The following is a 27,583-nucleotide window of genomic DNA, read 5'->3' on the forward strand; positions in this document are numbered from 1 at the left end:
GCCCCACTGGGAATATCAATCCGGGTACCCCATGGCAAACCTCACGGCAGACTCCCAAGGGTGGATCCCCTGCTGGGTTCGTCGAGAGCAGAACTCTCTCTCCCCACCCTGCCCCGCCTCCTCCCCACACACTCATATATGCTCAAACTTAACAAATGGGCTGCTTATCAAAAGTTCATTGGAAATTAGCTATTAGAGCTTAGAAACACATTTCAATACTTTCCCACACAGGGACAATATCATCAGTAGTAGTTCAGTAGTAGTAGTAGCAATTATCAGTAGTTACGTTTCCAGGTTAGCCCACCAAACAGTTTACCCATAATTCCTTCAGTCAATATTTATTGAGCATCTACTATGTGTCTAATGAGACTAAAGAGTAGTTCTAAGAGTATTATCTTGGATTCTGGGTCCTAGAACAGGGGACTAAGTGAACGAGAGGAAGAAAAGAAGATAGGAAGTGAATAAAGGTTCCCTTTCAAATTACTTAAAAATAGGACATGCCTATCTTCCATACTTTTTCTATGTTCTTCTTCCTTCCTGGGGTCCTGTCCTCTGGCCCCAGGGCCTCCAAGCCCCCCTCCCCACCAGGGCCCCCAGCATCAGGGCCTCTGCTCTAGGCCTGTCACAATGCTGGAGGGCCTTATAAAATGCAGGTCCCTGGGCCCCTCCCAGCCATCCTAATTCAGAAGGTCTGGTGTGGGTGCTGAGAAGGTGATTCTGGCCCCCTCCCCACTCCCTCCACCACACTTGGGAAGCCTCGCTCTGACAGTGAGGCTCAGTCTTGATTTCCCATTAGAAGCACCTGGGATCCCTGGCTGTACAGATTAGTGAATTCAGAATCTCTAGGGCTAGGACTCAGGTACTGGCATAAAATAATAATAATAATAATAAATAAAAATAAAAAATAAAAAAACTCTCGAATGTGCAGCCAAGATTGAGAAGCACTGCCTGAGTTCTAGTTTTCACAAAAGTGTTGCCTTTCCCTGCATGTGAATCCACCAAATTCATTACCAAATTCACACCTGCCCTGTCCCCCTACTCTCCCCTCCACCCACTGCTGGCAGAAGCAGTGGCATCGGCCATTCATTTTGCAAGTGTCATCAATGAGGTTGGTATACCCTAAAAGCCCCAATACAAAGGCCACCATCAGATAAACCAGCCCTGAAGGTAAGGACTGGACGCGCCCCATGATGGTGCAACTGCGCTTACGGCGAGACAGTGGGGGTTGAGCAGCATTAGTGGGTGCTCCGTAATGGGGTGTTCCTTATGCAGGTTTCTAGAATGTGTCCTAATCTGAGTCATTCATCTTCCATGCACTGATTCTCCACATACCCTCTTGCTGTGGAGAACCCCACACCTCAGTTTCTTCTGAAGACACCCACTCCAGATAGAACCAGGAACCTCATTGTCACCCATCTTGCAAGGCTTTGCCTAAGGTTTGCAGTGCTCCAGTTGGGGCCCTCCCTCTCTGTTTCTCCTTGGGACCCCTGTCTATGCCTCGACAGTGCTCAGGTCAGCTCCTATGAGCAAGTGTCTGTAACCTCTGGAAGTGTAAGTAAAGGTTAGCTGAATGAATATCTGAGGCTGGGGGCCAGGGTCTGCAGCAGCCAGGGGCTGGACTAGATCGCCCAGCATCTCTTCTGGCGGGACAATCAGGAGTGCTGTAGTTCAACACCTCCCCACCCCAGGGAAACCCAAAACTGCTAGGCCAGGGTCAGGTCCCAGCCTGGGTCTCAAAGGCTCCTGCTGAGAGCAGGCTCGCATCCCCAAGTTGGTGGAAGGTAATTTCAACATTTGTAACAATTATTCACTTAATTGGGTTCCAATTACATCAGAGAGGAAGCAGAGGGCTGTGTCTGTGTTTATTCTCCTCCTTCCACCTTCTGCACATCAAAGGGAGTGCAGGGAGGATGACAAAGGGGCTTTATCTCATCTGGAACAATCCCGTCTTCTGTCAGGGGCGGGCAGGGCTGTCCTGGGTAGGCCCCGCCTCTGCCTGCTGAGCTTCCCTGGGGCCTGCATTTCTAATCAGGGGCTGGACTCATTCCAGTCCTAGAGGGTGCTGGGCACCCAGCAAGAGCCAATCCTTCTCCTGGGCTTCACCCCTGCTAGAAAGCAGAGTGGGGCCCCAGGGAATCAGGGGGCAGACAGGTGATGGGACTCTCTGATGGGACTGTCTCCCCAACGGTGCCATGTCTGCCTCACTGTCCCATCACCTGATGGGCTCAGTAACACCACCCAGACCCCTCTCCCCACAGCACAGTGGAAGTGGCCTTAGGAAGGGATCAAATTCACCAACGACTTGCCAGCTGGGCTCTCTGGGGGTGTCTCAAGGCCTTCCATGGAGTGACAGGGGAAGGTGGGACAGATGAGACCTTAGGGAGGTATCTCCACTCTCCCTTCAACCAGTAGTTCTACTTTTACCAGTATCATATATGCGTTATATATAATACATGTATTATATGTAATGTATATTATATATTGTAATGCATTATCTATGACATATATAATTTACTGGCTAAAAACGTTTTAGAAAATCATTGATTTAGTCCAATTCTGTCGCATGTCAGACAGGGAAACTGAGGCCCAGAGGGAGGGAAGGGACTTGCTCAAGGCCACGCCATCACTTTAGGGGCTGAGCTGCTAGGACTGAGGTCTCTGGGCAGGATCTCAGCCACCAGTGGCCAGGAGATGGCAGATCTCCATGGGCAGGAAGCGTGGAGGAGAGCATGAGTGGAGATTATGGATGGAAAGGTGGGCCAGGCCAGAGGCTCATGGGAAGCACCAGAGCTGGTGGGGTCCTCCTACCTCTGGCCTCTGCTCCCTGGCCCATACTGAAAAAAGGCTGTGGTCATGAAGATCATGATGGTGACCAGGAGCTGAGGCTGGGTTCACCTCCACGGAGTGTCAGCCTCGGGCTGGATGCCCTGCCCCAAGAAGAATCATGCCTGGGGTCTCTGGCCACAGGATCTCCTCAAAGGGACCACATCTGCAGAAGGACACATACCAGCCAGTGTCTGGCACACAGTAGGTGTTCAGGAAACCTTTGTAGAATGGAATGAATGAATGAATAGTTGACTGAATCAATGAAAAAGATCCTAAGATCTTTTTCCTAGGAATCAGGACCTAGATTTTTAACCTGGGGTAAAATAAATGAGGCTCTATAAAGGAGCTGGATGGAGAACAAGGAAAGTTAGACTCAGAGGGGCTTCTGAGTGCCCCTGGAGCCCTGCCCCGAGGGAATCCCCTGTCTGTTGGGGCAGGCACACCTTCTCCTGGAGAAACCTCTAGTCTGAGAAGGAGGCAGTCTTCTCTGGAGGAGTCCCCAGACGGATGAGGGAAGTACAGGTCTCCCCTGGGAAAGTCCCCAGTCTGGCGGTGGTAGGGGAAGGGAAGGGGAGGATAGTGCTGTCCTGAGGAGCTCCCTGTCTGATATGGTGGCTGCAGCCCTGACTTGGGCGTCTCCTGCCTGAGGGAGGAGGCAGGGCTCAGGCTGAGGCATAGCTCCCCCTTCCTAGCTTTGGAGCAGAGGGGCTGTGTGTCTGGATGCTCGGTGGGAAGGAGCTGGGAGGTGAAGCCAGGCAGGAGGAGAGCCATCGACATTCCGGTCAGGCAGTCAGTCGCTGAGTTATTATTATTTCTTTTTCCCTTTTTTTTTTTTTTTTTTGAGCTACTTAGAGCAATTTACAGAAATCATTTAGGGGCTGTTTAGGGAGAAGAGAAAAGATGAAGAGTTTTAAAGGCAAAGCCTAGGGATGGTTTCATGATGATCAGCTTTGCAGAGATGTGGAGGAAAATCTGGATTCCGAGGAGGAGCTGCAGGGTTCTGTCCCACACATCAGGGCTGGGAGACCCCTTGGGAATAGCCAGGGACTAAGGAAAAGGAAGCAAATGATGGACCAAGGGCTGAGACACGTGAGGAGAAAAGCAACTGCCAGGAATGAGTCAGCCATTCCATGCCTCCGTTTCCCTTTTTTGTGACTGGGGCACCTGCACAGGTAAATTTGATGGCACTGGGACCAAGCTGAATGGGTGTGACACATCCTCTATGACACTAGGGGCTGGAGGCCTAGAGGATTAGGGCCCAGGGAGAGTAGAGGACACTGTCTCCTGAGCTAAAGTCCTGCCCTGCTAATTCTGTCTCTGTGAGCTGGCAGTCCCTTCCATACTCTAAGCCTCAGTTTCCTCATCCATATAATGGGAATCATGATTGCCAATTTCATGGATGAGGCTTACATGGTATAAGATGTTTAGCTATTTTTAAACAGCCAAGGGCTCCACACTCCTTGGTCATGGTGGGGAACAGTGGTGAACTTCAAGGAGCAAGAACCTGATCTTCAAATACCAATTCGTCTTGCCCGCACCCCAGACAGGGGAAATCTCTCTTCTAAAGATGGCCTTCACTGGGCTGGAATCAGAGGCCTGCACCGGTTGCCTGGGGAATGCAAGTCGTGTGTGTGTGTGTGTGTGTGTGTGACAGAGAGACGTGAGAGGGAGAGAGGGGCTGGGGTCCGAGGGAGGGGAATGGAGGGAAAAATAAGAAAACCAGTTACACATTTAGCAAAGCCTTCCCCATGGTTCAGATTTCATGCTGTTTGTGATGTAATTATTGGAGATGGAATCTGGTTACTCGATGTAAATACCAGGCCTACTGAGGCGCCTCCCCAAATACAGTCCCTGGGGAAGCCAGAGGTGAGGGTACCCACAGCTGTGACCAACCAACTTCCTTCAGCAATTGTTGGCATTGCTGCCCCTGTCAATACCCTCATGTGAAACCAAAGAAGACGTGAGAAGGAGCCCACTGGCCTGGGAGTCAGGCACATGGGTCTTAACCTTGGCTTTATAACTCCTCACCTCTCTGGACTTCGGTTTTCCCATCTTTAAAACAGAAATGGTTCCAGGTGAGAGGGGCCTGAATCTCCCTGCCAGCCCTTGTCCCATGTTTCTTTGACTTTAAAGATCACACCTCATCGTGAAGCCCTCTGTGCCAGAGTCCAGAGAGGAATTCAGAGTACACACAGGCTCTCAGTGCAGGTCCACACACACTGATCTAGTGCCAGCTGTATGCAGGGCACCCTATAAGGAGGTCTTCCCATTGGCTGGTACCAATAATGAGGATAATCAGAGTATCTCTCCTGTTTATTGAGCATCCAGGCACATGCTGGTACTTTACACCAATCAGCTCATTGAATTCTTATGATCTGAGAGGTGGGCACTGTTCATTATAGACCACCTTACAGGTAAGAAGACTGAAGTTTAGGGAACAAAAGTGACTCCTATCAGGTTGCTGTCAGAGCTGAGGTTCCTAACTCCTAGGCTGTGCTCTGTTCACCACACTGCAGTGGCTGAATGGGCAAAGCTCTGGATGAAATGTTACTCCATGATGCTGCTGGAACTCAACTCACCAGTTCACATAGATTTTGGCAGTGGTTCCTACGGAATGACAGGAAGCCATACCTGGCCCTTTCCAAAGTCCGGGTAGGCCAGTCCCTGCTCCTCCAGCACCCTGGCATTGATCACACTGCACTGAAATTATTTGCATCCTTGTCTCATATCAGCCAGCCACTGTGTCTTCGTCTCTGCATGCCTGGTGTTTGTCACAGTGCTTGGTGTGCAGTAGGCGTTCAAAAACATGCTCACACCTGTAACCTCAGCATTTTGGGAAACTGAGGCGAGTGGCCCACTTGAAGCCAGAAGCTCAAGACCAGCTTGGATAACATCATTAGAATTCCATCTCCAAAACTAAAACCCCAAGAAACCAATTAGCTGGGCATGGTGGCATGCACCTGTAGTCCTAGCTACTACTCGGGAGGCTGAGGCAGGAGGATCACTTGAGCCCAAGAGTTCGAGGCTGCAGTGAGCTATGATCATGCCAGATCAAGACCCTGTCTCTAAAATACAAAACAAACAAACAAAAAACAAACAAACAAAAAAAAAACATGTGCTGAATGAAACAATAGCGAGTGTCTATTTGAGCACTTCCTACAAGCCAGGCGCTGCTCCAAGCACTTTACATGCATTAACTCATTTATTCATTACAGCAACTCTATGAGAAAGGCACTCTTATTATCCCATTTTATAAATGTGGAAACGGAGCCACCAAGAATTTAAGCAACATTTCCAAGACCACACAGCTGGGATATGGCAGATGAACGTGTTAATGAGTGAATGAAGGAATATATTTTCTCTCTCTGGTTACTGCCAATCATGTCACCCAGTCTGTCTTCCTAGTGACTCCTTGGGTGGAAAGGGTTAGCGGGTGGGAAGGAGTAGGTTCCCAGGTTCATTCATTCATCCCACAGATCATTATTGAGCATCTCTGTGCCAGGCCCCAGGGGTTGGGGATACAACAGTGAGCAAATCAGAGATGGCCTCTGCTCTCAAGGGCTTCCATTCCAATGGGACACATAACCATGTCATTTGTCAGGTGAAGGGAAGCAGAGCAGGGTCAGGGGACAGAGTGAAAATGGGCAGGGCTGCTTTAGATAGAGGGGGACCAGGGAGGGACCTGAAAGAGGTAGGAGGTAAGAGGGGGGAATCGTGTTTATTTGAGGGGCAGCAAGGGCCAGCCAAGTCCTTGAGGCTCTGTGCCTGGCATGTCAGGGACAGAAAAGAAGCCAGCATGACCAGAGCTGGGCAGGTGAAGGGGAAGATTGGGTCAAATAAGTAGTGTCGGGAAAAGGGACAGATCATGCTGGTGGTGTGAGCTACCGTGAGGACTTTGGCTGTCACTCTCAGTGAGGTGGTTCTGAGCAGTAGGGTGATGATTTGACTTGTGGTTTACAGGATCTCCTGGCAGAGCGGAAGGGAAAGCGGCCTTAGGAGGCAGCTGGGAGCTGCCTACCCTGGCCCTGGAAGCTGCTGCCTCTGAATGGATAGGAGTCATCATCGCCAGCACAAATCATGCCAGAGCTGAGAAAGGGCTGAGCAGGCACTGAGCTGGGCAGGGGATTTCCAAAAAGGACAGCAGGAGGTGAGGGGGCTCAGCTCATCAGTCCCAGAGCACTGACTCCGGGGCCCTGAAAATACCTCCAATAGGAGAACTGGGTATGCATAAGCCCGTGGGTAGCATCCAGCCCTGTACTGTCCTGTTGGGTGGCCGCTCACCATGTGTGGCTGTGGAGCAACTAAAATGTGGCTAGTCGGCATGAAGATATGCTGCTGGCAAGGCAGAACGCACAAGGGATTTTGAAGATTTAATACAAAAGAAAAGAACAAAGTATCTCATTCATAATCTTTTATACTGATTACATGCTTTTATTTTATTTTTAATTGTTTCAGTATAATGTTTTTTTTTTTAATGTAGAGATGGGGTTTTATTTTGTTGCTGAGGGTGGTCTCGAACTCCTGGTCTCAAGGGATCCCCTGGCCTCAGCTTCACCAAAGTGCTAGGATTACAGACATGAGCCACCACGCCTGGCCCTGATTACATGTTGAAATGACAATTGTTTGGGCATATTGGTTAAAACATACTATTAAAATTAATTCACCTGTTTCTTTTCGCTTTTTCTCATGTGACAACTAGACCAGATTAAGTGAGATACGTGGCTGGTGTTATATTTCTATTGGACAGTGCCGACGCTGCTCAGCAACCTCTGTTTCAAAGACAAGAAAACAAAATTCCACTGGGAGGAAGGGTTTATCACAGAGCATGCAGTTGGCTGAGAGAACAGTGGTGGAAAGAGCAACACCAGAGGTGGGAATGTGGGGAGGTGGGGGACCCTCTGGGTGGATCAGGTTTGTCTGAGGTGACTCCTAAGGGTTCCTTGATGCCAATGATACCATTATGAAATACTCATTATGGCAACCATTTACTGAGCGAGCACTGACAGTGTCAGGCAGAGTGCATAACTGCAGTGGCCCCATCCTCAACGACCCTGCAAGATGGGTAGGTTTTTCTTCTTATTGTTTGCACATAAAGAAACTGAAACTAAAGAGTAATATGTCTATGGTCACCTGGCCATCCTGCTAGGAGTGGACTAGGAGGCTCCTGCTCCAGGATCTTCAGGGTTCAAGCCTGTATCTTTCCCCACACACCTTCAGGCTGCAGATTAGGGAGGCCTGTATTCCTTGTCAGAAACTCCCTATAACCCCAGACCTGCTATCTGGCAATGGCAGTGCTGTCCTGGCAGTGTGTAGACAGAATTTATACCCACCTTAGGGGCCACCATAGGGAGGATGCAAATTTCAGGAAGCAGTGGGCTTGCCAGCTGGGTACAACTTTGGCATTGTGATGGGGGCCGGCTGCTGGACCCAGGAATGCCTCCTCCACCCTGGCTGGGCTGCAGAAACACTGGGAACATGGGGCGATGCCTGTGAGTGACTGCTTTCCTGGGGAGGAAAGTGGGGAGGGAGGAAGGGTGGGGGCCAGCAGCTGGCCACTGCTGTTTTTAAAACAAGCAGCATGTTGCTAAGAGGCATAAAGGGTTAAAAAAAAAACTCCTAAACAAAATAAAAAACTCAACCACCAGAAAACAGCTCTCCGGGAAGTCTTTGGCACTGTCTTAAACATGCTTCCCAGCAGGAAGGCCTGGCTCTAGGCAAGAAAGGATGGAAAGACCCCAGTTTACCGAGCCCCTCCAGCAGGCACGTAGTGTTTGTTCTGGATGCTTCTAAACACACCGTGGGATCTCATTCATGCGGCAGCCCAGCCTGAGAGAGGATATTACTCCCAGTGCAGGTTGGGGAGGAGGGGCTCAGGGAGATGTCAGCAAGTGCTCCAGGGTCACTCAGCTACGCTGCAGCAGGGCAGGCAGCCCACACCATTTCAACCTACATTTGTGTGACTTGAAGACTCACCATGATTCTCTGACATGACTGGTTCCTAAGACCTTCCTGGGGCCCAAATGCTGACAGTGACACCTGTGTGGATCCGCTCCTTCAGCCGCTGGCTGACTGTTGGATGAGGAATGAGGAGGGAGGCTCTCCATTAAAAATAGTGAGGGAGCCTGGATGTGGTGGCTCATGCCCATAGTCCCAACACTTTGGGAGGCCAAGGCCAGAGTATCACTTGAGGCTAGAAGTTCGAGGCCAGACTGGGCAACGATATATTTGCAAGACCCCAGGGGGAGAAAAAACTTAAAAGTTAGCCAGGTATGACGGCATGTGCCTGTAGTCCCAGCTACTTGGGAATGTGGAGGTGGGAGGATTTCTTGAGCCCAGGAAGTTGAGTCTGCAGCCAGCTGTGATCATACTACTACACTCCAGCCTGGGTGACAGAGCAAGACCTTGTCTTTCAAAAAAAAAAAAAAAATAGTGAGGGAGATCCCATCTCTCTCCAGATTCTCCTACTTGGCCATATTCTTCAGAACTCCTGACTAGACCATAAGGATGTTCCTGTACCCCAAGGGGTCAGAACTGGCTGTGAAGTCACAGGCATGTTCCTTCTGCTCTCCAGGCGTTGGCTGCTAAAATAATAAAGACACTTCCACGTACTGAGCCTTCGTGCTGCGGGCTCCTCACCTTCAATTTGCCATCCAGTCTTACAGAGGTGGAAACCAAGGAGGGGAAACCTGTCAGGCTGCTGGTAAGCGGCAGAGTCAGCACTCACACTCAGATGCATCCCTCTGGTTCTAACGGTGAGCTCTTTGCCGTGGGGTGGTGCCTCGGATGACTTCTAGTGCTCATTTCCCATCCCAAGACCCCCACTCTCAGATCAGATGCTGCCAACACTTCCTTTAGCATTGCTCCAATCTGCCAATTGTTCCCTGACCAAGTAATTATTGAGAACCCTGCTTTGATGATGTCACTCCCTCACTCCATAACTCTGTACAGCTCCCCAGCACTCCATGTTCTGAGGATTCTTTAAAGATCACCCAGGTAAAGAGTTACCAGTTACACACCCTGAATTTAGCATTGTATCTTGCTATTTCCTCACAGGCATTTTGGCTCTCTCCCACCAAGACTCTGAGAGTTAGCTGGCCAGTGACCATTTTTGCCCTGTGTTTTTATCTTATCCAGGGTATCAGACAAACAGTAGATGCTGGCTGATTAGTCTTCAGCAGCAGAATTCTTGAACTTAGTCAACGGCTCCTAAAGTGGCACTTCTTCCGTGAAGCCTCCCCAGATCCCTCTAACAGTTACGAGATTTCTCCCTCTTCCTCCACAATGCTCTGTATCCTTTGCAACATGTCTATGACTCTGCATTTTATTACAATCTGTGCAGATGTGGAAGTGAGGACAGCAGACAGGTTGGTTTTAGAGCTGAGTATAGGGAAAGGGTGAGAGTGGAGAAGGAAAGCTACAAGTGTTGGGACCAAGCTGAGAGAATAGAGTCCACAGGCAGCTCTGGGCGGTCGGGGGGAGGAGGGGAGATTCCTGGTGTCCAGCACAGGGTGTGGCTCATAGCAGGTGCTCAGTTTATAAGTGACCATTGAAATAACTAGCTAGTTCAATAACTGCTCAGACACAGGTGTGTGGTCAGTGGTGGCTGGAGGTGGGGGTGAACTTCCCAGGCAGGAGGGCTGGCAATGCCCCAGGACGGAGCCCAGCCCTCTGCACCATGCCAGTACCTTTGCCTCTCGCCCCACCACCTCCCACAGCATTTCAGACCTCTCATGGACGGGGCTGGCTGATGGCAGTTTTTATCCTGCCGAGTATAGCCATAGAAAATTGAGATCATTTCTCTGCTGTGTTGGCAGCTGAGAAAATGGCCATTTTTCCTATTTCCAATCCAATAGTTCCTTGCTTTTGGACAAAGACCCCATAAGCCAGCCTCTCCCCAGTAGAGACAGGGCAGGGGACAATGTGGTCATCCTGGGGCAGGCCACCTCCTTGGCTAGGAGGTGTAGGCTGCAGCCATCATGCGGTGGCAGGGCTCCGGTAGTGGGTGGAGGGACCACCAAATAAGGCATTTGCAGACATAGAACGGCAACAGGCAGTGAGGTCAGAGCAACAGGTAATCCAGGGCCATTGCGGGGTGCTCAGGGACTCAGAAGAAGTTGACTTCGCAGTCCCTGAACACAAGGATCCCCACACCTGCCACTATCGCACTCCCCAAATCAGAGTGATGTAAGATCAGACAGGCCAAACAAGTGCATGTAATCCCTGCTCTTGAACTGATTTTTTGTAAAGGTAGGTAATTAGTAAGAAAATCCAAATCTGCGAAATACACTGACGGTTGCTTAGCATCCCACATGCCCTGGGCAGATGAGAACAGCCGGCTTGTGGCCTCCATCATGACAGCTCCCTATTTCCCTCAGCCTACCAGTCACTGCTCCTACAAGGGCACCCTGGCCCTTTCCCCTCCCTCCTGGTCTGTCCAGGTGCTCTGCCCCGCTGGCCTCCTCGCTGTTCTCTGAATGGTCAAGCCCACTCCCCCTAGGGCTCTTATCCTGGCTGGTCCCTCCGCCCCGAAGGCTCTCAGATATTCACTTAGTTTCTCACCTCCTTAACGTCTTTGCCGAAGGACATTCTATCAACTGATCATTGGTATTAATGCTACGCATCCCTCCCATGACCCACACACCCACCTTAGATTTCCCAATTCCCCTTACCCTACTTCCCTGCCTTTAAAAAAAAAAAATAGCACTTGCCTGTAATCCCAGCACTTTGGGAGGCCAAGGTGGGTGGATCACCTGAAGTCAGGAGTTCGAGACCAGCCTGGCCAACATGGTGAAACCCCGTCTCTACCAAAAACACAAAAATTAGCCAGGTGTGGTGGTGCACACCTGCAGTCTCAACTACTCGGGAGGCTGAGGCAGGAGAATCACTTGAACCCAGGAGACAGTGGTTGCAGTGAGCCGAGATGGCACCACTGCACTCCAGCCTGGGTGACAGAGCGAGACTCCGTCTCAGAAAAACAACAACAAGGAAACAACAAAAACCACTTGTTGCCTTTGAACATATATAATTCACTTATTCAATGTATTTATTATTTACTGTCTGCCTTCCCCACCCACAATATACATAAGAATGTATATTGTGCATCACTCCTGTGACAAACATAGCCACCATGAATGCAGGGATTTTTGTTGTGTGCGCTGACTACAACCAAATGCCTAGAACAGTGCTTGGCACGTAGTAAGCACTAACTGAATACTTGTTGAGTGACAATGTCTCTGTGTGCCTGTATGTGCACAATGATTCATTCACTGATTCATTTGACAAGTCATCGGTTGCCTAGTTTATTCCAGACATCACCTCCCAGACAGACTCTGGGAATACAGAGGCAGGGAAGAGATCACACATGGTCCAGGTCTTTTTGAGCTTTTGGCCAGCAGGAAGCCGGGCATTGCAGAATTAAAACCATGGCAAATCTGCAGTGAGTTGCAGTGGATAGTGGGTCCTTGTTCTTAGAATAGGGATGGGCTTCCAGGAAGAAGTGGTGGATATGCTCTGCCCTGAAAGCTGAGTAGGCAGTGGAGTGGAAGAGTGTTCTGGTCAGAGGGAACAGCATGCACAAAGACTGTGACATGCAAAAGAGCATGACTTATTCGAGGGACTGAAAGAAGCATGGAGGGCAAGGGAAGAGAAAGGCTCAGAGGAAACTGGAGGGTCAGTGGGCCCTGACAGCACCTGGCAGGACTCACTCAGGTATATGGGCCCGCATGGCTGGCTGCCTGCATCTGTGCTGATTCTGTTGGCAGGAGGCAGAGAGGTATGGCAAGAAGACCTCCAAAGGCAGGGTCAGAAAACCTGACTTCAAAAGCCAGTGTGGCCAGGACTTTGTTGAGCCTCAGCTTTGCCTTGCATAAAAAGGGGATCACAGTGCTGCCTTCACATAGCAGCCACTGTGACAAACAAAGCTACCATGGATCTGAACTGGAGAAGTGTTAGAATGCTCAAGCTTAGCAGTGTGTGGCCGTGACTGAGTGGGTGTGCACATGAGCGTGCACCTGCACTCCTACCTCCCACCAACACCATTCTTCCACCATGACAAGGCTGCTGCATCACCTGTACCAAGCTACTAAAAATACACTGGCTTCTGGACCAGATCCAGGCTCCCCCAAAACCCTGGGGGCTGAGGTAGGGAAGGAGAGACCAGGAGGGGCTGAGAAGGTTGTGGAGTCCTCAGTCTCTGGGCAAAGTGGTCATCAGTCACTATCAGACCCTCACCATGCAAGGAATAAACGCTACCCCTGAGATCTGGAACTGTGCCTCCCTCATCTTATTGGGGCCTCTCTGAAGATGGAAATTTGCCTCCCTTGTTATACTGGGTGCTCCCCAAGTGCAAGAACCATTCCCCACCCCCCCAACTGCCACCGCTTTTCTTCTTCAGAAAAAGAGAGAGGTTGCCACTCTGTGACTGTGATTAATTCTGTTTAAGGGTTGGCCAGCTCCAGGGCTGTGTTCCTGGGGAGGGGTTTAGGAGTAAGGGTGGGGTATCCTAGCTGCCTGTTCTCTCAGGGCCAGGGCCCCGTGGGGTCTGATGTTCAGTTCTGGGAATTCTTGGATGGAGATACTGCTGAGAACCTGGACCATTTTAAGAGTCATCCTATCCATCCTGGTAACCTCATTCTCCAGCTCCAGTGGTCGTGAAAGATAGGCCCAGGGAAACAGAAAATCTGAGAAATTCTGCCAGCAAGCACACATCCTGCCCTCTGCCATCAGTTTGAACTGAACAAAAAAAAGTCATAGAAGAGAATAACCAGTCGCTCATTCTCACAGGCCAAAAAAAGTGTGGGTGCGAATGCAGCAGGAAGGATTGCAGTTTGATAAAAAGCAGAACTTTTTGAGGGCAGGTAATGTCCTAGATAATTTAGGCAAAAAGAGATTTTCTTCAATTATCTTTTCTACTTCTCTTTTTTTTGGCATTGAATTATTCATCCTTGCACTCATTCATTCGTGCAACAAGCATTGAATTATCTAGGTAACTGCTTCCATTTTCCACTTCATCTTGCTGGGTTGTCTGCTAGCCAGCAAGGCCTGGGATGGAAGTGTGTATGGCAGAGAGTGGGTGGGAAGTGGTGGTGGTGGGGAGCTGAAAGGGTCAAATGAGAGCAGAAAGTGTGCCTGGTGCATAATGGTGCCCGGACTCGGACTGTGGGTGCTGAGACCACTCTAATGGCTTGCTTGTCCCCACTTGTTGCAACACTGGCCTCACTTGTCTCAGTCCCCCACTTTCTCTGGGCAGTCCATTTGTCCCCCAGAGACCCATGCAGTAGCTAGCTGAGTGTTGGTGCTCTGTGATACACTGTCCCATCCTTGGGGACTGCTAGAGTATGGCAGAGCCAGCTGAATTGGTGATAAGAAGGCCTACTTTTCTTTTCATTTAAAAAGACAGAGAAGGAAAATTTTTAAAGAAATTTATGTTCCTAAAAACACATACACACACAACTGGTTCATTAATCTCTTATTAATATTCTGTGTTGAGCATGGGCAAGGAAGAAGTAAGGAAGACCCTGGGGAGGAAGAATACGATTATTCCATTTGTTAGCATCGGCTGCAGGAATCAGGGGAGAGAGGCGTGTGCTTGGACAGAGAAAGATTAGGGAGGTAAGAAGGGGCTTCTCCATCACAAAACAAAAGAGTTGGAAAGGGGCTTGGAGGGCCCCGCCCCCTCTCATTTGGGAGAGCAAGAAAACAAGACCCAGAGAAGTAAGTGAAATTCCTGTGGCATCATCCACAGCAAACTGATGACAAAGTCAAGGTTTGAACCCAGATATCCTGTATCCTGAGGATTGTGTGATTTCAAACTGCTTTGAATTTCAAGACTTTGGACCTTTGTCTCATTCCCCCCAGTTGGACTTTGAGCTACTGAAAGAGCTGGGGATCAGGTCTGGAACCCCTCACATTTCTTTCATAGCACTTGGTAAGGTTTATTAATGAATGCTACTAGTGATTGATTATCATGACTGCTTGCAACCAGAGGCTGGCTTGAGGCTAGAAGCTCATCATTGGAAGAAGCTGCAGAGAGAGGGGATAGCAGAGGTGGTGGAATCTGTTGAGGAGTCTGGGACAGACAGCCAAGCCAGGAGCCCCATTTGGGCTCTGGTGCTTGTTCTGATTCCAGAACAAACTTGCAGAGTGACCTTGGCCAGTCCCTTCCCTGTGTGTTCATTTCCTCATCCACATGAGGTTGGATTTTGTGGTTCCTCTTTCAGTGTTTTGGACATCATTATGTGCAGGGCAACAAGGTGAGACCCTGCCCCCAATGCACACTCCCCTGCCCCAGGTAGGTGGGCCAGACCCCAGTGGTGGGAGTTGGTGCCTCTCAGGGTTTCAGTTTCTGCAGCGTCACCAGCACTCGCTACCAATCTCAAGTCCAGGGTCTATCAGTTCCAGATAGGCCCCCAGCAAGGGCCTAGGAGACACCCAAGTCCAGCTCTGATATTCCACAGTGGCCTTATCTCCCACAGCAAAGCACCAGCCGTCCTCAGAATGGATTCCAATAAAGCTCATTTTCTGCCACCAAGTTTATAACACATCCCCACCTACTGGTCTTAAACATTAACAAGGCTGTGTTGTGAATACGGCTGCATGTGGCCAGAAGAAAGATGGGTGTGGGAGAGGGGAAGCAAGCATCATCCCTTATGCCTGGCAATAAGGGGATCTCCCAGGGGCTGGTGCTTACCCTGTCCTGCTGCGTTCCTCCTGCATCTCCAAAAGGGCTCAGGGCTTGGGTGATTGGGGGATGGGACACAACCTGCAGGAGAAACTCAAGGTTGCTGGGCTGGGGATCCTGGAGGTGAGGACACATGTTTTGAGATCATGTATTCAGAATGACCCTGGACACTACATTTGTATCCTGTGAGACCATGTCATCACATGTCACCGGAGACACGTGGGTCTTGTATGTGCCCACTCAAGGGTCATGGCATGGGCCTGCTCCATCCTCTTACTCTCTTTGTGATATCACTGCCTGTCTCCTCCCCTGCCCCTCTTCTGCCCTCTACCCCAGAGCTCCCTTTTCAACTGATGCTGGGAGGGTCCCTCAATACAGAGTTGTCTTCCTACCCCATCCATTTCTTCTGAGCACCTGCTATGTGTCAAACACTGGAGAGCCATGCCAACACATAGAAGACATGGCTCCTGCCTTAAATGCAAGAATGTGAGGGTCAGGAGGATTGCACAGGTAAGCATGCCCATGTATACCCCTCACACAGCAGCCTATCAGGAAGAAGTGCTAGAAAGGTAGCATGAAGTACCAAAGAAGTCATGGAAAAAGTTCATTTATTTCTATCGGGGTATGGGGACTGCTGGTGAGAAGCTAGGTGGTAATCTAGGGAGGCTCCCTGGAGGAGGCGACATTTGAACTCAGCTTTGAAGGTTAAGTAAGAATTTCCGGAGGCAAAGTATTCCAGATGGAGGGACTGGCTGGTGCAAAAGCAGAAAGGCAGGAAAGTGAGAAAAGCAATACCTCATAGGGCACATGGAGGATGGCGAGAGGCCAGTATCTTGGAAGTGAAGATGTGGATTGGGACAAGATCATAAAGGGCTTTGGATGCCAGGGCAATGAGTAGTGTACCCTTGATCCTAGAGGCTGTGGGGAACCAGTAATGGTTCCTGAGTAGGGAGCTGATATAATCAGCCCTCTAACAGATTTATCCACCACGCTGACCCCTAAACTCCTATTCGAACTAACAGTGGGGCTGGGAGTCTCCCCAAATATTAGATACAAGAAAGTGGCCTTCACAGATGTTCCCTGGAAGAAGCCTGGAGACTGGGAACAGCGTAAAGGCGCCCAAACACACCACTCTGCCTATCTCATGGGCTGAACTGGGCCCTGAAAAGGTAGTGGGGCTCCATTCACACATGGTCTCTGTCCAGGAGTCCTGGCAGAAACTGGGAAGGGGAGAGAAAGGCCAGAGACCATGCTGCCTGTGGAAGATGGGGAATGTGAGGGAGGCAGCCCAAGGTCACCCTGCCTGGCGGCGCCAGAGTCAGACTGAAACCCAGGCTACTTGGCTGCCAATCTGGCTGTGTGGTCAGAATCCTGTGACCTCAATTGCCTGCCAGGCACAGAAAACTGCAAGTGTCCCTCTGTCTCCCAGCACTTTAGGAAAGCCCAGGAACCCCAACCAAGAGTCAGCTTAAAGGGAGACTAAGTCCCTGGACCCTATACTTAACAGAGGGAACGGGTGGCTAGGTGAGTGTCAGGCAGCCCTGGAGGAGGAGGGCGGCCCAGGGGAGATGGGGTTTATTGTGGGGGGATTTCTATCATACTGGCCTTACCCATCTGGGGGATCCCCCAAGTTTTAAGTGTCTGCTGGCACCCTTCTCTGAGGCAGGGGAGACTGAGACATGGGATAGAGAAGAGTTCAGGACTCAGGGAAGGAGCTTGGAAAGGGAGCCAGATAGTCAGGAGGGGAAATGTCCGCTCAGTAGGGCGTTTCGGACCCTACCTCCTCAAATACCTTCTTTCTGCTCAGGTAGCCAAGCCCTCTGCCCTATGTGTGCTGTCACTGTGTTAGGCACTGGCTGTGTGGAGAGACAGGGAATAAGCCCATGGCTCTGCCTCCACCAATCGAGGACTACTGGGGCACAGAGAGGGCACTGGTGCCTAAGGAAAAAAGGAGGCCAAGGGCAAGACCAAGGGAAGGCAGCCAGGAGGCTAAGGCCCAGCTGGAACTGCGTCTTAGGAGCAGGCAGGATTCTGGCAGGTGAGGAAGGGAAAGGGATCTTTAATTTCAGGCTCAGGGATCGGGAAGGTGGGCAGAGGGGCCCTAATGACAGAGTTTGAGTTGCCCATCACCAGCGTGTGAGGTGACACCATGGTTGGGCTTTGGGAAGGGAACTCCGACAGCAAGATGTAAGAAGAGGGGAAGAACCCACCTAGACTCAGGCCTGGGTTTCTGGGCTTCCTCTTACTGGGCAGGGAAACTCCCTGCCGGCCAGTGCGAGGTCACAAGCGCAGCCCATGCAGCTCCAGTGCGCAGACAGGCAGCCGACCTCCCTCGCCCCAACCTTCATTCTCAGTGCTGCACACAGAGCCTAGAGATTTCTGGCTCCCCGCGATGCTCCCACTTCCCCCCACCTCACCCTCGCCCCCTGCTGGCACGCTGCTCTGAGAACTGAGGTTAGCTGTCTCTGGTGAACTGAACGCAGAACAACCCCCCTGGAGTCACCTCAGCCGGGAATAACTAAGCCACCCATAGAGGGAGGTCTGCCTGCTCCCCGCCCCCCTCCTAGCCCCAGGACCCTACGATTCCGAGAGCCCCTTCCTTTTCTTATTCTCTCAACCTTGAGAATGCACTTTGGTCAGGGTGAAAGGGGCCGCTGGTTAGAGACCTTGGGCACACTCCTGGCGAGCTTGAGCAGGACCTTAGGGACTGGGCAGATCTGGGCAAGAGCTGAGCCCGGCACATCGAGGGCTCTCCACCAATGCGGAGAGCCCACTGCCCCCTCCATCTAAGCGCCCTCCATCCTGCCTGAGGCTCTCCCCTGAGCGTGGAGCATCGAAACACCCCCGCCCCCCAACCCCGCCACGCCTTGCTGGTTGAGAAAATGTATCCCAGGTCGGCTGGTTTCACACTGGGAGGGAGAAGAGGGCCCCGCTTCTTCACTCTCCTTTCGGAGCTCTCTCCCTCCCACCTTGGTCTGTGCCCCTCGCCTCCTGGAGCGTCTCCAGCTTGCGGAAGGCCCGCTGCAGCCTCCTTCCGTCTGGTCTGAGTTCCCAATCTTGGGGGCTGTTCAAAAACCCGCTGCCCCCCACCCGTATGCCCGCTGTCCCACCGCCAAAGCGCGCCAACCCCAATCCCTCCTTCTCCCACCCCCATTACCGCGGAGCCCGAGGCAAGCCTGGGGAGCAGACGCAACAGATTGCAGAACGCGAGAGCGCGGCGCCCGCTCCCTCCGCGCGCGGCCCGCGGCCCCGGCCTGTGCCGTTGCCCAGACCCCCGCCCTCCAGGCTCGCCTAAGCCGGCCATTTAGATGCAGCTCACAGGACCGAGGGCGTGCGAGCCGCGGCGTCTCCCCGGTCCGGAGTCAGTCCACTTCCCTTCCCGAGGACCGCCACAGGAAGCGAGGCGACGGGCGCCGCGGCCCCGCACCGGCCTTCGCGCCCGGGGCGGGGAAAGATGCGATCCCGGCGGATCCCAACAGCCTCCAGCCCGGCCGGCCACAGGGGGAGACGGGGGCGGGGGGCGGCCTGGACGCGATCCAGAGGATCCCTCGGATCCCTCTAGATTTCCGTGGGCGGACACGCCCCCAGCCCTTCGGGTTGGAACCCTTCTTTATAACCAGGAGAGGACTGGAGCGACACCCTCCCCCCACCCTTTTCTGGCGCCGAGCTCGGTCCCCTCAGCTGAGCTCGCCGGAGGGCTCGGGGGCTGGCGGTAACTCGAGCTGCAGCCAGAGACGCCAAACCCGGAGTGGCGGCTGCGAGTCCAGGGGGTGTGGGTGTTCCTCTCCCCAGTCTTCCCCGTACCCCCTCCAGCGGCGCCTGCCGCATCCTCACCCCGAGTCCGCGCCGCGACACTTACCGTGGGCGAGCAGCGCTGAGAGGCAGAGCAGGGCGGCGCCGCCGCGGCCCGACATCCCCGGGGCCATGGCCGAGGCGGGGGCGGGAGGGTCCGAGAGGGCAACAGTCGACGACGACTTGGCCCCAGGCTGGGCTTGGTCACATCCAACTCAGGGCTGCCGTGGCGCCCGGCTGTCTCAGATGCTGCTCCGGGGCCAGAGAGTGCAATTCGGGGACACTTTGCGGGGAGGGGGCGTCCCAGGCGCTGGCGGCTACACCCTCGGAGCCGGTGGGGGCGCAGCTCCGGGCGGGAGGAGCCTCCACCTCCCCCAGCTGGTGCCCCCTGCAGGATCTGCAAGGCGCGGGGGGAGCCGCACGTGCAGTCCCGAGCCCGGTGGCCGCGGGCGTCCCAGGGGCTACCTAGAGCCCAGTGCTGAATCTCCCGGCCCCACGGCCCAGCTCGAATCCGAACTCACTCGAGGGTGCAGACTTCCAGCGCAAGCCCCAGTTTCCTCGGTTTCGGTAGTAACCGCACATGGATAGCGCCGCTTTCTTCCTCCAAGCCCCTGCAGCAGCCCAGCATAAAAATCCCAGGTCAGGTGCAAATGAATGCTGTCTTTCTCAAAGAAAGAGAAAATCCAGACAACTTTAATCCATCTGGAGAAGGAAAAGTTTCCGTGCGGTGCTGAGACTAGCGACGCGGGTCGCCACCACCCTAGGCGACGCCCAGACCGGATGCCCGAGGCGGGCGGCCAGATGTTTGTCCCCTCGCAAGCCTCGCTCCTCGGCTCCAGCGCGCTTTCTCCAGTATGGATCAGGGCCCAGGCTCCACACAGGCCGGGTCAGCGCCTCCTGCCCAGGTAGCCGCTCGGCGGCTGGGGCAAGGGTGGCGCGGCCAGAACGGGCTGCTCCATGTAGATGGGGCTTGGAGAAGCCAGGGAGCGAGAAAGCCGGCTAATGCGCCCTGCCCCGAGCCCTTCCTGCCCAGGACGTCGACTCAAGCTTGATGACCATAAACGCTGTAAGATGCAGAAGGGGCTCCTGCAGCTCGCGGCAGCTCCGAGCCAGCCCGCTCTCCTCTCAGGTCTCTCTGTCTCAGCAGAGGGGCGCGCTGCCCTGCCTCGCTCCTCGCCTTCCCTGGGGGAACCTGCACAAACCTTGAACTTTTCTGGGGTTCAGAGTCTGCGACGCCTCCTCCTCGACGCCCCCGCCCTGTCCCCGGACGCCCGTTTGCCCGCCGTCTCGGTGCTGCCGGGCATCGGCTCCCGCTCCCTCCTAGTCAGTTTGGGAGAGCGGATCGCCGCGCCAGTCCGGGCTGCGGGCGGTGAGACGCGGGCGCGGCGCCAGGGGCCAGGGCAGCCGGCACCCGCGCAGCCTGCGTTCAGGGAAGCGGCAGCTGGTGCCTACGGGGCCGAGAGGAGATGAGGTGCTGGCAGGGGAGCCGGCTCCCCATGGACGTGTGTGGGGGGAGAAGAAGAATCGAGGAGCAAAAAGGAAGAGGAGGTGGGGGGAGCCACAGTTGCACGAAGCAGCCGCCGCCGCCGTCGCCGCCTCCTCGGCGCTCGCGCCGGCTGCTCCGCCGTAAATGACTCGAGAGAGACACACACACTCGCGCTCGCCCGCCCTCCTTCTCCGTCCGGGATTCAGCGCCCACCCGGGCAGAAGCGGGCGCCGAGCTTGGCGCGCTCGCTCCCACCCCTCCCAGATTGCCCGTGGTCACGTGGCCCCGGAGCGCGCGGCCCACAGCTCGCGCGCCACGGAGACTCCCCCCACTCCTAGCTCCCCCTTCTCTGTCCACGTGTCCATTCCGCATTCCCAGCCTGGGGGCGCGCGTGGCTCCTTAATGAGACTGGGGCCAAGGGCCGACCTCGCGATTCCGCTCGCCCCTATTTTATGTTTGATTTTTCCTTCCCAACGCCGGCTAGCGCTGGGACCCGAATGGGGCCGGCCAGCTACGGCGGGAGGGGCCTCCATCTCCCCCAGATGCGTTTCTCCAGGGTAGACGCCACCGCAGTCGCTGATGTCCCTTTTCAAAGGATGCACACTCCCCACCGGCCGACGGAGGTGTTTTGCAGCCGCTCTCCCAGAGGCGCGGGTAGGGGGCACCCTACCCCCATCCCCAGAGTTCGCTGGGCACTGGCTGGGAATCAGCCTCGCTGCTGTGCCCAGCTCCTCTCGGGCCCCGGGGGCTCTGGGGCTCAGCTTCGTGCGGGATGGGTCTGGGGCGCAGCTGTGGGAAACCTATTTATTTCGCTGCTGGGGAAGGAAGACGGAGAAGAGAAGGGGATAGTGCGTTCCTACAGGTTGTTTAGCAAGCCTTTAAAGAGGCATGAGGTGGGGGTGAGGAACTGCCCCTCTTGCATACTCACCCAGGCACCTGCTGACTAGGGGTAGGGGTGGCTGGAGTGATATCTGTTCCCACCATCAGGCCCTTTCCATTAGAGTGCAACCTAGATCAGACCCGACAAGTCAACCTTCACCCCTCATCTGTCAACCAGGCATCGGATCCATGGCAATGATTTCATAGCTTCATTGGGTATCAGCTCCAATCCTCAGAGGGTGAATTTCAATCCCACCCTACTCTGGACGGACAGGGTCTTCAATCCCATGGATATATCCCTACTGGGGAGGATATGGATCTTGAGGGTCACCCTTCCATACCTCAGCACTCAACTGGAGTGAGAGTGTGGGGCCAGGTCAGAGCAAAGCCAGCTGGGGCGCTCAAACCGTGCCTTCCATCTGCCTGACTCCATGCTAGCCCTCTTGACCCTGAGAGTTTCCTTTCATCCAGGACAGTGACATTTTGTTTTTGGAAAATGTGCTTGCATTTTTCCTGGAAGGCTTCCTCCTTCCTGGCTGCTGGCTGTTGCTGCCTCGCTTGGTACTGGGGCCTGTAGAGGGCTGCTCTGGCCCTTCCCCCACCCCCCACATCTGTCTGGAGCTGGGGGGAGGTGTAGCCTGAGGAGAGCTGGCCAGCTCTTGGAGGCCCTGGGGATAGAAGGTGCTGGAGTCGTCAAAGAAGATGATTGTCATTAGGCCCCTAATGCCTGATGGCAATTAATGTCACCCAACGGCTTATTCACCAACCCACTGAGAAGCAAGCTAGCAATCAGGCTCTGTGCGGGGGAGAAAGGGGGAAAGATCCACCTCCTAAGGCAGGGGAGGGCTTCAGGAAGAGGAGGAAGGAAGCAGGGAGGGCCCTCCATCCCTGCCCAGCACCCCATCAGAAGGGTCATGGAGCCTGAGCATGGCCAGAGGGAAGAGACAAGGTGTTTTTCTGAGCCCAAGACACACCTTACCCTGTGTTGTGGATCAAATTTCCTTTCTCCTCAAATGTTCCCAGTTGACGCTAGGGTCTGAGGGGCAGCAATGTCACATCTCTCCCAGCCGTCTGTGGAAATAGCACAGTGTTCTGGTCAGGGTGGGCAGGGACTCAGACATCGATTTCTTCTCTCTACACCCCCATCTCAGCCTACCCCATAGCTCTTACGTGACCTTCCTTTGCGATTCAGTTTCTCCTCCTTCCTCCCTCCCTTCCTCCCTGTCTCTGTCCCTCCCTTTCACAGTAGTACGGTGCATATCTCCAACATCACAGGCATTTATAGGTACAACAGTGAGCAAGACAAAACTAGCTCTTGTCCTCATGGAACTTACTTTCTAGAACGGAAGGCAGACACTAAGCTTCTAATTGCTTGCAATTGTGGTATGATTTGGCATCATGCACTTTGCTCATCTTATGGAGAAGACTGAGGCCTGTGGTTGGAAAGGGTGAGTGAGCAGCCTGCTATCTTTAGAGAATACAGTTTCAGCCCCAAGTTCTTCCTGTACCTCCGATATGGATCTACGCTTCCTGGATTGAAGCCTTCTGCCAAGTCCATGGGCCTGATGATCCTCTGACTCTCCAAATGCCAGATTTTCCTCCTCCTTGCCTCAGGGAAGTGAAGGGCAGCTGATAGCCCACCTGGAGAATAAAATACGACTCCAACCTCTAGTGCTCCATGGACCTGTCATTCTCAGCAGTGTAAATCCTACTGCTCAGAGAGAAGGCAGTTGGCACAAGGTAGACAGCCAGTTGTTTCAGCTATTCAAATCCTGCATGTCATTTACCTGGAAAGGGATTCCATACATTCCCTCTGCCTTTCCTGCTACCCCGGCAGACTGCCCTCGGTCTCACCTGTGAGTTCTAGTTACGGATTCCCAACCAGCAATGCCACTGGAGCTTAGATAAGGGGAAGTCAGAGGAGCCACCCCAACTGAAGTCCGGGCTGGAGAGAGGACCTGGGATGTGTATACTCTTTTATCCCAGATGAGCACCTTATCAACTTAAGGTGGTAGTGTCTCTGCTGTTTCCATTCTGTCTGTGTCTTTCTGGACAGAGGATTGGCAATGGTTGGAGGTTATCTCAGTCACCAGTTCCCAGGTGATGCCTGAAGAGCCCTGTCCTCCTGCCAAGAAGCCAGGCAGCAAACGGGGTTCTGTCCCAGGCCCCAGTGCCCTGCATGGATGCTTATCAAGGACCCATACATAAACTGGCACACATTTCCTCCCATGCTTGACCTGCCCTCATGATAGGCCAGGTGACATCTGTCCTTCAGCATGCCTCTGTTTTTCAGAATGCCTACCATCGGGAGACAATCAGATGAGCCAAGTGGAGCATCATGAAGACACGTTCCTGGAATCACCCTGGAATCCTACTCTGTCTCGGCTCAAGGGGGTTCCGAGATTTCCTAAGCTAGCCCTCTCATTTTACAGCTGCAAAAATGGAGACCTGTTAATTCAGTCATTTTATGAAATCCTTTGAAATTTTTATTGAGCTCTAATTGTGTGTGAAGCATTATGGAATGCTTCTGTACTGGAATGCATAGGTTGAACAGACAGATAAGGCCCAGATGGAGGAAGTTCAAGAGTTTTCACCAACCCATATAGAGAACCTAGTAATATTAATGACTAATGTTAATGAATACGTGCTTTTTACATGCCAGTCACTGTGCCCGGCATTTTGCGTGCATTATCTGAGTCCTCACTACAACACTGTTAAGTAGGTACTGTTATTATTACCATTTTCCAGATGAGAAAACTGAGGCTCAGTGAAGGTAAGTTTCTTGCCTAGGGTCATAGAGCTATAAAGTAGCAGTCGCAACTCAAAATCACATATATGTGATTCCAAAGCTCAGGTATGTAACCCATTTAGCCACTTTCACTGTGATATGCAAAGGCCCAGGATTTCATATACGGCAAAGCTATCATTTCTGGGTGGACATGTTTATGGGCAGTGAGGTACCAGGCATAAATAGGCCATTCAACACAGGGAGGGTAGTGTGTGAAGGAGGCCAGCACAGGGGCTCTGGGAACACAGGCACCTCTGATGAGAAAGTAGTGTTCTTTCTGCAGTACTGTTCTGAGTAGCTCAGCCTCTTGTTCCCCTTCCCCAGCACCCAGATTCACACCTACATGCTGTTAGACATTCACCCCATTTAGTACACAGTTATGCATACACGTGGCTATTTTAGCAATTGTCCAGCCTTCACCCTGCAGCTGGGCTGCTTTGCCTTCCCCTGTAGGCTGAGCTCCCAGCTCAGATTCCAGGACCAATAGCTATTTGTGAGGCAGGAGAATGTCAGCAGTGAAGGGCAGCACGGCATGATGGCCAGCATGTGGCTTTCCCAAGCAGAGACCTGGGTTCCAGTCCTAGAAGGCAAAGCAACTGTATCAGTTTGCTCATGCTGCTGTGACAAAGTACCACAGACTAAATGGCTTAAATGACAGAAGTTTTTTTTTCTCACCGTTCTGGAGGCTGGAGTCCAAGATCGGCATGCTAGCAGGGTTGGTTTCCCCTTAGGACTCTTTCCTTAGCTAGAAGATGGACACCTTCTCGCTGTGTTTTCACATATGGTCATTTTTCTGTGTTCATGAATCATGGTTTATCTTCCTCTTCTTACAAGGACACTAGTCATATTGGATTCGGGCCCCATGAAAATGGTTTCATTTTAACTTACTCACCTCTTGAAAGACCTTAGCTCCAAAGATCATTGCATGCTGAGTTACTTGGGGTTGATACTTCAACGTGTGAATTTTGGAGGTAGAAGATATATTTGAGAGTAAAAAAGGGTTCTGTTAACCCATTTATGCCTGAGGTTGCAATTTTTTGAAGTTTTGTAATCAGATCTTGGCAATGACCTGGAGAAGTAGAATATAAATAATTCCCACATGCTTAGCATTCCAATAATGGAACACTAGGCATAAATGGGCTAAAAATTACTTTGGAGCAGCAGTCTTAAGTGGACCATTTAGGGTAAACTGGAACATATGGACACCCTAATATTCTGGCTCCATCACTCACTCAACAGCCATCTTCTTTTAAACCACTGCACCTCTCTGAGTCTCAGTTTCTTCATCTGTTGAATGGAGATAATCATACCAACTCCCCCAAGCAGGCACTTTTAAAATACTAGTAAATGCATACTGATTACCTGACAGTACTGAGCACCACTGCATGCTCTGTAAAGGTTAACCATTGCTATTATTGAAACCAAACTGCTCACTGAGGTCTATGGGCCTAAGTGATTTGACCCCTAGCTGCTTTTCCAAATTCATTTCTTCCCCCTTCCCCCTTCTATTTTATTACACTACACAAATGCCGCCCAGCAGTCATATATCAAGTACATTCCTTCCTCAGGGCCTTCTTACCTGTTGTTCCCTCCACCTGGAATGCTTTTCCCCTAACCCCTTGCTCCTTTACTTCATTCAGGTTTTTGCCCAACTGCCACTTCCTCAGAGATACCTTCCGAGGTATATGATGAGCTGATATAAAATAATGCAACTATTGTTCTACCTCCATTGCTTTATTCTTTTACGCTACTTTAATTAGATTCATAGCAGTTGGTATTTTATTTTATAATTTGCCTGTGTATCTATCTGTCTTTTCCAATAGAATGTAAGCTCCCCAAGGGCCAAGATTCTGTATGAACCATTCACCAATGTATCCCCAGTGCCCAGAATGGTGCCTGGCATATGTGCTCAACAAAATAAACTGACTGGATTATTTATCCATATTCACTTACTTCAGTAACTGGGTCTTTAATTTTACCCAGTCCTGATAATTGGGTCTTGGGTCTGTGTTCCCATAAGGGCCCTGCCTGGCACCTCACTTCCATGATCTTCCAGAGCCTGGGAACCCACAGCCCATGCCCCTGATGCTTCTCTTGGCAGCCCCAACTCTTACTATGCCCTTTTCCTTGCGGAGGCTGGAGTTCCTCCACCTGCCATGTCAGCCTCATCCTGACTGGTAGGGCTTGAGCTGGGACCCCAGAGCCCTGATTCCTCCCACCACTTCCTACCACCAAGTCCTGCAGGACAGAGACATCTGCATTTCCTACCATTCCCCAACATGACTCCTCTGCCCCAGCCAGGCCAAGCCGAACTCCCTGCCACCACTATCACGAGGGATGCTCCTCTTCATGCCAGGCTCATTCTTCCCTCCCCACCTTTGTTCCTGCTGTACCCAGCTTCCTTTGTGTGTTTCTCCACCAATTAAAATCGTGCCCATCTTCACGTTTCAGCTCAGGGGTCTTCTTTATAAAGTTCTCAGACACATTGTGAAATGGTTATATGGCCTCATGGAAAAAAAGAACAAACAGAGATTTTGGAATCAGGCAGGGTTCAAGTTCTGACCACATTTCCTTCTGTTTAGTTTCTCTCTGCACCTTGAGTGCCTGGTCGTCACTACACAGTAAATCTCCCCTGCAATGGGGTCATGTTCTCATTAAGATTATTGCTCAGAATCCACCCCCTTCCTATTTTTATAGATAAGAAACCCAAGGCCCAGAGAGAGCCAGTGACAGGCCCAAGTCCACACAGCCAGTTACTGGCACAGACAGGAATAGAACCCCATGTAAATATATGCCTTGCTCCCTGCCCCACGGTGTGCCCATTCCTAAACTTTCACTGCCTGGCTCAGCCCTGCCTTGGACTTGGAAACCCATCTTTTCTTTCCTAGAGAGAATGAGGCTCCTTGGGTAATTATTTCAGGGATTTATCCCTGATGCAGTGTGGATGCTAGACTGAACCAGACCTTGGACTCCAGTTCTAGCAGTTGCATTTATGTACTCATCCAGTCATTCAGCCTCACCGTGGACATTTCTTTCTCTCTGAAACCTTCCCTGACACTGCCCACACCCCCATCCCTATTCAGTTCACCTGTAAGGCCCTGTGTCTCCCACAGCTAAGCAGCTTTCAGATTGT

The 27,583-nt window shown here is 52.2% G+C and overlaps 2 protein-coding genes across 2 annotated transcripts in view; one reads left to right on the top strand and one right to left on the bottom strand.

Annotated features, from left to right (window-relative positions):
* The window catches only part of TMEM132E (transmembrane protein 132E), a 59,391-nt gene extending 38,463 nt beyond the window's left edge, over positions 1–20,928 (bottom strand). Inside the window, exon 1 of the mRNA XM_030807916.1 lies at positions 19,365–20,928. Within this exon, the coding sequence (XP_030663776.1) occupies positions 19,365–19,431 (67 nt within the window). The 5' untranslated portion in view covers positions 19,432–20,928. The remainder of the gene's footprint in view (positions 1–19,364) is intronic.
* Positions 20,929–21,235: 307 nt separating this feature from the next.
* Positions 21,236–23,003, top strand: LOC100602255 (uncharacterized protein C17orf102). Its single transcript, XM_003278366.2, is given in 3 exon segments — positions 21,236–21,645; positions 22,909–22,942; positions 22,944–23,003. Coding segments are annotated over 3 exon segments (504 nt in total).
* The last annotated feature ends 4,580 nt before the right edge of the window (positions 23,004–27,583 follow it).

Source organism: Nomascus leucogenys, unplaced genomic scaffold (assembly GCF_006542625.1).
Source record: "Nomascus leucogenys isolate Asia unplaced genomic scaffold, Asia_NLE_v1 Super-Scaffold_249, whole genome shotgun sequence".
Taxonomy (NCBI): Eukaryota; Metazoa; Chordata; class Mammalia; order Primates; family Hylobatidae; genus Nomascus; species Nomascus leucogenys.